This window comes from Hylaeus anthracinus, unplaced genomic scaffold (genome assembly GCF_026225885.1).
Source record: "Hylaeus anthracinus isolate JK02 unplaced genomic scaffold, UHH_iyHylAnth1.0_haploid 11989, whole genome shotgun sequence".
In the NCBI taxonomy this organism is placed as follows: domain Eukaryota; kingdom Metazoa; phylum Arthropoda; class Insecta; order Hymenoptera; family Colletidae; genus Hylaeus; species Hylaeus anthracinus.
The window spans coordinates 6739265-6749211 of record NW_026534337.1 but is presented as its reverse complement, the minus strand read 5'-3'; the positions used below and the strand labels follow the sequence as shown (position 1 = coordinate 6749211).

At 40.8% G+C, this 9947-nt stretch overlaps 2 protein-coding genes across 3 annotated transcripts in view; both read right to left on the bottom strand.

The window, feature by feature from the left end:
• Nucleotides 1–709, bottom strand: part of LOC128887751 (CD151 antigen-like) — a 104391-nt gene extending 103682 nt beyond the window's left edge. Inside the window, exon 1 of one of the 2 annotated variants that reach the window (XM_054143983.1) lies at nt 368–709. The gene's annotated coding sequence lies outside the window, so the exon portion shown is untranslated. The remainder of the gene's footprint in view (nt 1–367) is intronic. The other variant, XM_054143984.1, reaches the window with a different exon arrangement.
• A 1795-nt stretch (nt 710–2504) lies between these two features.
• On the bottom strand, nt 2505–9868 carry LOC128887712 (skin secretory protein xP2-like). The gene is made up of 6 exons (XM_054143912.1): nt 9785–9868; nt 7859–8087; nt 6516–6812; nt 5036–5206; nt 4271–4351; nt 2505–3364 (listed from the first exon to the last, which is right to left on the bottom strand). The coding sequence occupies exons 1-6, from the start codon at nt 9866–9868 to the stop codon at nt 3351–3353; spliced, it is 876 nt and encodes a 291-aa protein (XP_053999887.1). The 3' UTR covers nt 2505–3350.
• Between the last annotated feature and the right edge of the window lie 79 nt (nt 9869–9947).

The following is a 9947-nucleotide window of genomic DNA, read 5'->3' as shown; positions in this document are numbered from 1 at the left end:
TTTGAAGCGTCTTAACACTTTACTTACTGGTAACATATTAATCGACTTTTTCCCATGGCAACTAATGCTTTGTTATTTAGTATTACTGAGATTTTACTAATGAAACATTATATAAACATTAATCTCGAAATGATTATCGTAGCGTTATGGAAATAAAAAATATTAGATTTAATCATACATCTAACCGCTACCAGTCGATAAAGCGTTAAGAGAACACATTTCTTCGATCAATTATCAACGCCACTTTCACAAGTTGATGCGTATCGAATTTCTATTGTTATAGAAATATTCAAATTGTACGTCAGATATCTGTCAAGATCGTTCCAAGAATGCGAAGAGTTTCCTGGTTAAATGAGTGTCGTCTTACCGGGCAGTCCTTGAAGCAACTGCGTGACAGCGAAAACGAGGAAGAAGAAGGATGCACCGCAAGTTCGCTGTTTCCCGCGTGGCGCGAATCAACGAGTTGCGTAACGCGCCAACTTGTTCGCACAACGTGCTCGATTCTCGTTAACACTCGATATAACGGCGAGACACACGAGAGGACCACTGATTTGTTTGCACAATGTGTCACGGAGCACGAGGGAGAACAATCCGTTTGTTTTTGGCGCGAAGGGAGTCCGCGTTTCCGGCGCGAGGCTACTACGAACGAAAGAGAGGGAGCGACAAGCACCTTCCACCGCGGCGGCTGGAGCGCGACTGACTGGCCGTGCCGGCTCGCTCTGCACACGGCCTCGAGTTTCGAATTACCCGCAACTTAACGACACTACGTTCTGTGTTCGTCTTGATCGAGATGAATGTGCGATATTACGCGAGCATCTTTGAGTTGCGGCGCATATTCGTATATTAAATACACGCGAAAAAAATATATTGATCAACCGTTTTCACTGGAAGCCATCTGGTTGCAGTGTGCAAACAAAAATTGCGATATATTAACCCTTTGCGCTCGGCTGGCGTCTCTAGAGCGACATATGTAATTTAAAAGGGATTTTTTGAACGTACAATTTCAATTTCGCTTATATCAAAATAAAATTATTAATTGAAATAATAATATTAGGTTGTCCCAAATGTTTCTTTCGCTTTATTAATAAGTAATACATGCACAATAGTTTATGTTTTATGTTACATTACTGAATTGTGCACGACTCATTTCGCTCTCCATTACTGCTACAACATGAATATCTATGAAATTAGATTGTCTATTTATATAAACACGACCACATAAAATAATTGAGTGCAACTCGCGAAAGAAACTTTCGGGACAACCTAATACATTGAGTCATGAACGTTCGTAGATGATTCTCTTCGAAGTGGAGTTTTTGGTTCCACAGAAATTTATTAGAAACATGGACTGGATTTGATTGTATAGAAAAATGCCTCGAGCGCAAAGGGTTAAATTCTTAAATAGTGTAGCTTTGCAGATATGTAATTTAGTGCGGTGATGTTTGGTTTAAGTGAATCTTTAAAGGGGTGCATTTATGACAAGAAATCAAAATTGCATTTTATAGGAAATGGTCTCCTACACCTACCTTTCTTTAGCTTCTTTAGGAAACAGTTTGCGATTTGAAAAAGAATTTTCTACGTTAACGTATGTTAATCTGGACTAACATTAATTCCACCATACTAGTAGACTGCGGATCTTTATGCATTTACAGGAAATTTGAATTTGCAAGAACCTACAAAATGCAAACAATATGGAAGAATATAAAAAAGATTGAAAGTGAAGTTCATGTTGTAATATTTGCAGAATAAAATTCCTATTTAGGTTCAATTTTTGTAGGCATGTTTGCGAAGATTTTATTTTGCATAAAGATCTGCAGTCTAGTTATTAGGTACATCCAAAAACTGAACATTATAACATTATAAGTACAACCAATAAAACGATGAATAAATTTCAGAAACTAACGAGTTAAGAAGTACACGTACACATAAACTTTCAGTAAGTAAAGTGTTAACTATTCAACCGAATAAGTGAAGAGCGAAACTTCACCCATCCCTGACGCCTGAGGGCACCAGTTTGTCACAAGATCACGATTCTTTTTACCTGGATGAAAAATTGTCGGGTTTTTTGCGCGTAGTCGAATCACAAGAATATTGTTTCTTACGAAAGAAATGATTGGTTTCTTCGCGTTAAAATTTTCAATCGTCACGGCATTGTTAAATTACGATGCGCCCGATGGCCGTAATTTAATTTGACAGCTTGAAGATCGATTGCACGGAGAAAGGGACACTGGAGAGGGAGGTCCACTCACAATAAGACTGACCTACGTAAATTCCATTACGTAGCCTCGTCTATTGTTCACGAGCTATCTACGTGCGCATAGCGAAACAAAGCGACGAAGGGATTAGTAAACACGTGGCAAGACAGTGAGCAACATAAACAAATGAGTCCTATCAATTCCCGTGGTACACCAACAATGAACCACCCCAAATAAAGGCACTACGCGAGAAAATCAAAGACTCGCGGCTCTGAATATTAATCGAGGCGCTAACTAGCGGAAGTAGACCAAACGAATTAATTACCATTAGGACGTACATCAAATCTGATTTAAATAGGAGGAGGACGGTGTTATTTATCAAGCGATAAAATTTCGGTAATCGCAGAACAGTTTTTATTACCAAATCCAATTCTCTCATATCGGAAAGTGTCGGTGTGATATATCTGCATTAATCTTCGATAGAACGCGTCGTAAATTATTTACATAGAAATATTACATTAGCCTTAATTTCGAGTTTGTTTCGTAGATCGTTCGACTTCATAGTCGTTGATCGAGAAATCCACGGAATCGTAAGCGCGACGAACGGTTTTTCATCGTAGCGCGATAACGATCACGGACGGTAGAATCTTTCTTTCGAGCAAAGACACAGCTTGTTAGATTTGTTTTCCCCTGTAACTAGCTAAGACGCGGAAAAACTGGTCAGGCATCCCGTGACGATGCCCAGTTACTATGCATTGATAACGAGTTGCGAAAACCCACGGAAGGAAGAAGTAAAACACGTCAACGACAAGCATACCATTCTACCTTTCTATATTACTCTTTTCTCTTTTTTTTTCTTTTTGTTGTTCTGTTTCGCTTACGACGCCCGAGGGCACGTATGTCGCATAAATATGACCCTGGAGCGGACGCGTGTGCATGACGGAGAACGGTGATTACGATGATGACGATGATGATGATGACGATGATGACGACGATGATAACCAACGCATGAACCGTTGCACCGAGATTAATTTGACTCGACGCATACGTATCCGTAGTATGCGCTTGTCCGTGTACGTTTTATGTAAATTGTGACGTCAACGAGTGGAAATTACATAGCGAGGTGACCCTTCGTTCGCTCCAACTTCGACGAAGTTACGATGGGGGTGCTAGAAATAAAGAAAAGAATACTTAGACCGGGGAAAAATCTGTTTTGCCACGTTAGCTGCTCTTTTAAAAGAGAAGGAAATTGTATCCGTTAGATCGATTTTTAGTTCTTTTGGCTCTGCGTCGTTACTCTGCAGAGTGAAGTTTTTCCTTGCTCGCTTTTTACACTCTTTCGCTTCTATCGAAGTTTCAAGGAATTCCATGATTTCCACCCTCGCTAATATTATTACAACTAACAATACCATTGCCACTACCGAACCATTAACTAAATATTTAACTAAACGATTACTCAACACTCGATGACTGGAAGACAGAGGCATAGCGATGGGGTGGCAGGTACAGGCACGTGCCTCCGGACGCTATTGGCGAGGGGGCGCCAAATGGCGCACAGTGGTTTTGAAATTTCAACAAAGTCAAATTGTATAAGGATAGTGCTATATTTCTGAATAAAAAACTATTTAAAAAATCAAATTATATGTCTCACAAAAGCCTTAAAACTTTTGGGTAGTTTTTGAACATATTCAAATTAGTACACATCGGAAACTTTAAGTAATGGAGTGATCTGAAATTATCTGTATTATAGTGGAAACCCCTCTCTCACAATATGATAAGAAACTCAAATTCATTGAAATGCCGCCGGGCGACAAATTTCCTCGGTACGCCTCTGTTGGAAGACAAAATTCTTCTTTAAGTAAACGCGAGACGAGCACAAATATGTGAAAAATGTCATGAAACCGATGAGTATCGTCGGAGTTCTCGCTGATTCCTCCGGCATTAAATGTCACCACGGACACAGTGAACAGGGCGATCGATGATGCAATTAGTCGACTATTTCTTTAATTATGACCGATGACTCGTGACTAGATTTTTAGTCCTCTACTAGATCGCCACCATTCAAGTAAACATACCAAACGTGATGAATTTTGAACCCACTATCGGGTGCCTCGGCCTGAGGGTCAATGTAACTCTCACAACCATAACTACTTTACCTAGAAAATTAAGTCGAAAATACAAGGGAAATTAATTTTAAGACGATGGATGCGTGACCGTTGCCTCTCCGCTTCTATAAACCGATGAAGATCGTTACGCGCGAAAATTCTGTTCGAGATGTACACTTAATCTCATAAATATTCGTACCCTCAGTCTATTGAAGAAGTTTGACCAAATTAAATAATAGCTTCGATGTTACTAAATTAATTTTTATGATTGAAAATCATTTTATTTTCGAAACAAGCGTGGGTGCTAACGGCCAATGTAACATTTGTGACATACAATGAAGCATGGATAGAGGAAGGAACAAATGGATAGATATGAGATAGTGAAAAATACGGGAGGTGCTAACAGAGAAATGTAAAGTTTGTGACATGCAATGAAGCGTGGATAGAGACTGGGACAAATGGATATATATGAAATACTGGAATACGGTGGTGCTAATAGAGAAAACCTTTTATTGAGGTTGATTTTCAATTTCTTGATTCTTACGATGAGCGTGAAATCTGTTAATTTTTTATTATAAATATGTATATATGAATAATACGCTTGGAAACATCGAACCTACCATTTAATTTAAACAAATTGATTCAATAGAAATGGAGGCTACGAATATTAATGAGACTAACTGCATTTGTCAAAAATGGACAGAAGTTCGAGACGGTAAGAAAGAAATGTATTACCATCAGCAGGCGCTGGTGCAGGTGCAGCCTCTGCTGGGGCTGGTGCATCGGCTGGAGCTGGTGCAGGGGCTCCCTCGGCTGGTGCAGGTGCAGCTGGCGCTCCTTCCGCAGGGGGTGCGGCTCCTTCGGCTGGTGGTGCTGCTGGGGTTCCTTCCGCTGGTGCAGGTGCACCTTTACGAAATCGCAGTTACCTTACTGCACCCTTTTCAGGGGTCAGGACAAAGGATTTTGCCCTTCTAATCCCACTGAGTAACCAACCCTTTGCAGGTATAAGAATCGAAAGGCAAAAATCCTTTACCCTACACCCTCGGTGTTAACACTAAACCTACCGACATTTCATTTGTACCTATTTCTACTGGAATTGATCTGAGATACACTTATTTCAATTGAATGGAAAAATATTTCACGTGGTACTCGACAAATTTTCAAACTTGTTCTTTTCGAAATTAAAGCGTCATATGACAAAATTCTATTCTATATTTTCGATTCAATTTTTCGCGTAGACTCGCCCTCTACTTGCTTGTATCACCGGTTACGGGACACCCAGTATTGCGTATACAAGAGCTGTACACAAGAATGACCGTCCCTGATATTACCGGCAGGAAGGATCAGATTGTTATTACGCGACTTGGAAACGGACAGACAAATATAACCCATGTCTACAAAATTACTAAAAATCCACCTATTACGATTTGTAATTCCTGCGATGTTAAATTATCTGTTCCACATATATTACTTGACTGCCCAATGTTCCAATCTAAACGACTAGATTTCAAACTTCCGGAACATCTCGGTGACTGCCTTAACAGTCTTAGAAATATCACTGCGACTCTTTCATTTTTAAAAAGTGTAGACTTATATAAGAAAGTTTAACTATAGTATATGTGCGATTAATTTGTAATTAATTTGTAATTATGTGTTATACCGTGGTCGCTAATGACCTTGCTGTTCATGCGACCATTATAAATAAATAATTAAAAGAAAAAAAAAGAATGACCGTTTTCAAAACATTTGTATACAGTTTTACACGTTATTCGATTTAATTTCACGTGAAATATTTTTCCATCTAATTGTAAAAAATGTCTTTAAGACTAGCCACTCGTTCGATCATAATAGAAATAGTCGCGCATGCACGTCGGTAGGTTTAAGCCGATCGCACACGGAGCAACCGATTTGAAATTAGTGTTGCAAACCGTTTGCGCTCTTTGTTTTACCTACTCCACTATCTTTGTTTTACCTAGATCCACTATCTTTGTTTTACCTAGATCCACGGTCGCATGCAACTAGTTTCAGTGTGGTTTGAAACTGATCGGTTGCGCCCGTGTGTAATCGGCCTTAGGGTTAAAAGTCATGCACTACGGCGCTAAAAAAACGAAGAATCACGATAAATGAACGACGAGACTTTACAGATGATTACACGAAGATTGCAAGAATTATTGTAATAGATAAGAAATAATTGCAAAAATATTGGCATGATCACCTTCTGCTGGTGGTGCCGCAGGCGCGCCTTCCGCAGGTGGTGCACCTTCCGCGGGTGCAGCCGCGGGTGGCGCTCCTTCTGCGGGAGGTGCACCTTCGGCGGGAGGTGCTCCTTCTGCGGGCGGTGCACCCTCTGCTGGAGGTGCACCTTCAGCGGGAGGTGCGGCAGGCGCGCCCTCCGCTGGTGGCGGCGCTGTTCCGTCCGCAGGGGCAGCTGGTGCACCCTCAGCCGGTGGTGCTGCACCTTCGGCTGGAGGTGCCGCGCCTTCTGCAGGTGCAGCTGGTGGTGGCGCGCCCTCTGAACAAGCACATGCATCTTACTCTTTCTAATTCTACTCTACGCATCCAAGGACTGACGGTGAGCCTCGTCTGGGCATTCCTCTTCTCGATGGAACGTTGGCTTGCTCGCGTCGTTAACGTGAGAGACGTTGAAAAATATGAGAAGTATTAGAGATAATGCAGAATTGGCAACACCAAAAGTAACGCAACGGTTAGAGTCTAAATAGAAATAGAAACATCGATACTCGATGGATTGATAGTCTAGGTCAGAGGTGGCCAACCCGCGGTCCGCGAGATTCATCACACTTTTACAAAATATATTTATTTTATAATGGCCAAAGTAGTGAAAATCAATGTATCGGGTTGTCTGGAAAGTCCATGCCGATTTTTAGTAGGCGGTACAGGTCTGAATATATCGGAATGGTTGAAAACAAATAACATGTGGACATCCCTTAAAAGGTGAAAAAATTGTGGAACAAAATGGTACGTATATAATTCAATAAATATATATCGAAATTCAAACGTGTCTTTGAATGTTTCTTAAAAATTGGCACGAACTTTCTGGACAACCCGATATTAAAAATATACATTAATTTTGCATCCATATATTCATAAGTTAACTGTCGAAATTATGAGAAAAAATTAACTTTGATTTTGAAATAATAATTTCACAGAAAGTTTTCACAAAACATGGTCGAAAAATGCCAAGGAGCGCTGCCATCGATTATGTGTCGAAAAAAAATGAAGAGCTGAAGAGCAAACAAATGTCTATAATGGGTCTAAATCTAATACAGGAATTCATAATTCTATATGCTTATATCAACAAAGTTATAATGTATTTCGAAAGTGGCCCGCGAAATCATTTGGGTTAGCCACCCCTAGTCTAGGTAGAATACAAATAGTGTTACGATATAACAATACGGTCACGATACTTTTGGGATTGCTCTGTACAGACGATATCGATGAAAATACTATTGTTACAATAATATGCTAGTAATATACTGAAAGACATCACGATCGATGATTGAAGGAATCTGTGAGGGTGTTTAGAATCGATGTACTGACCAGCTGGAGGCGCGCCCTCCGCAGGGGCTGGTGCTCCTTCCGCAGGAGCCGCCGGCGGAGCTCCCTCTGCCGGGGGTGCTGGTTCTGGCGTTGGCGTTGGTGATGGTGCTGGTGGTGCTGGAGCTGGTTCCTGTGGTGGAGGTGCTGGAGCTGGAGTTGGCTCAGGCTGAGGCGAAGGTGTAGGCGCGGGAACTTCTGGCGGTGGTGGTTCCGGTGTGGGCTGCTCTTCCTACGTGGGAACAATGCGTGCGTCAACGCGTGCAGAGTTTAACATTGAGATCATGCGATCATTATTTTCTAACGGTTGATTCAGAGATGAGCAAAACTATATTCGAATAATGTATGATTGAAATGAATGTGTAATGGTTTAATCGCGACGTTTATTCAATTGAACAGTTATCATTGACTGGGGTTAGTTGTAAATCCCGGCTTCAAGGCTTGTACAAAATATAGAATAACGAATGCGCTAACAGCTTAATATTTGAACATCAAGTCCCGTAATTCTAGCGTCGAATGAATTACGTTGCTTTCTCGTTACACGTCATTGCGATCTAGATAAGGGGTATGCCCATCTCTGAACCCGGATATTCGTATCGTTTACGTTTTGATGCAAACATACCGACCGCGATTTAAACAATCGGAAATAATGATAAAACGCTCGTTTTTTCCCGTATGCGAACGTGACATAGTTTATTTACTCTCGTGTTTACCTGAGCGGAACGCAGTGAACGCGATCGGGATAAAATTTCGTTTGCAGCGACGTGACACGTCGACGGCACGCGCGTTAAATTGCATGATTTACGACCGCTGTGCGCGTCCTCGCAAATGTACTTGCATTAAACAGGCGTTTATAGATACGCAATTTGTCCTTGCGAGCGATAATAGCATCGGTGTTGCTCTGCGCGGGAATGTAGGTTGCCGAGACTAATCGAAAGTTACAATTTTATTTTCTCGTGTTCAATTTTTTTTAACTTGGCGAGTATCAGCGAGGGGCAATTAGACAGAGTAAATCCATTTATGTTTGTTATTGGAAATACCACGGTACAAAGTACGATTGAAAAATTGGTTAAGTAATCGATAACGATTGGAATGTACCATGTATAAAGTTTCATCGGGTTACGATGAGTGAGTAATGAAATAATTCCCGATCGATACGAGTGCGCAACTACAAAGCGTAAACATTACACGGCTACGTAGCGAATCCATGAAAAAGCTCTGTAGCGAATCGTAATTAAGCAGAAATTAATCAACGAAGCACCTACCGTGCCTGTTGTTTGCCTAAAATAGAATCGATCCGAGGATTCGCTAGTGAAATGTAAAACCGAACGATTCGTTAACAATGTCGTTTAACAAACGTCCGATGATGCGTCATCCGTTTACGACGCCGACGCTATTATTTACTGTAGCGCAACGCCATTCAAATGTGCATGACGAAGTTGACCCGCGTTGTCCTTCGATAAGGTTGGATTACTCATTGCGTGCAACGATATCTCAGACCGATGATATACATCTCAAGAGCAACACATTCTTCGATGAAGAATAAAAAACAACTTTTATATTCTAAAGAGTACTCTACACGATTCATTTAGATTCATGATTTATCGATCAAAGATGGTACGATTCAAGTCGGTGTCGCGCACATTTGACTAACTCGACAGCAAAAATGAACAAAAATTTGCATAGAACTGAACGACGGTATTTCAAATTGTTATCTAGGAAAGATTGAAACAGAAATAAATTGATGCTCTGCGCGAGTATACTCGTCGAATTATTTTGTTTTTGTCGTGCTCAAGACTAGTTAAATCGCATGAGCTTATTGCTAATGAGTTAATGAGTTAATTTGAGCTCTTTCCTACTTAAAAAGCTCATGCCATTTAACTCGTCTTGAGCACGACAAAAACAAGATAATTTGACGAGTATACTCACGCAGAGCACCGAAAAGGTTAATGCATCGTCGGTATTTATGGGATTCTCGTAAAATTTCTCGGAAGGATATGCACGATTGTGCATATATACTCTATCATTTGATACGGTTCGTCGTGTGTTTGAACGCGAACGTGATCGTCTCTAGGAGCAAAGGTTCGAGCAT

Coding starts and splice junctions, on each gene's coding strand:
- LOC128887712 (XM_054143912.1), bottom strand. CDS start 9,868: ATGCACAATCGTGCATATCCTTCCGAGAAATTTTACGAGAATCCCATA. Junction 8,088..9,784: donor TAACCTTTTCGGTGCTCTGC/GTGAGTATACTC, acceptor GTTCCCACGTAG/GAAGAGCAGCCCACACCGGA. Junction 6,813..7,858: donor GGAGGGCGCGCCTCCAGCTG/GTCAGTACATCG, acceptor GTGCTTGTTCAG/AGGGCGCGCCACCACCAGCT.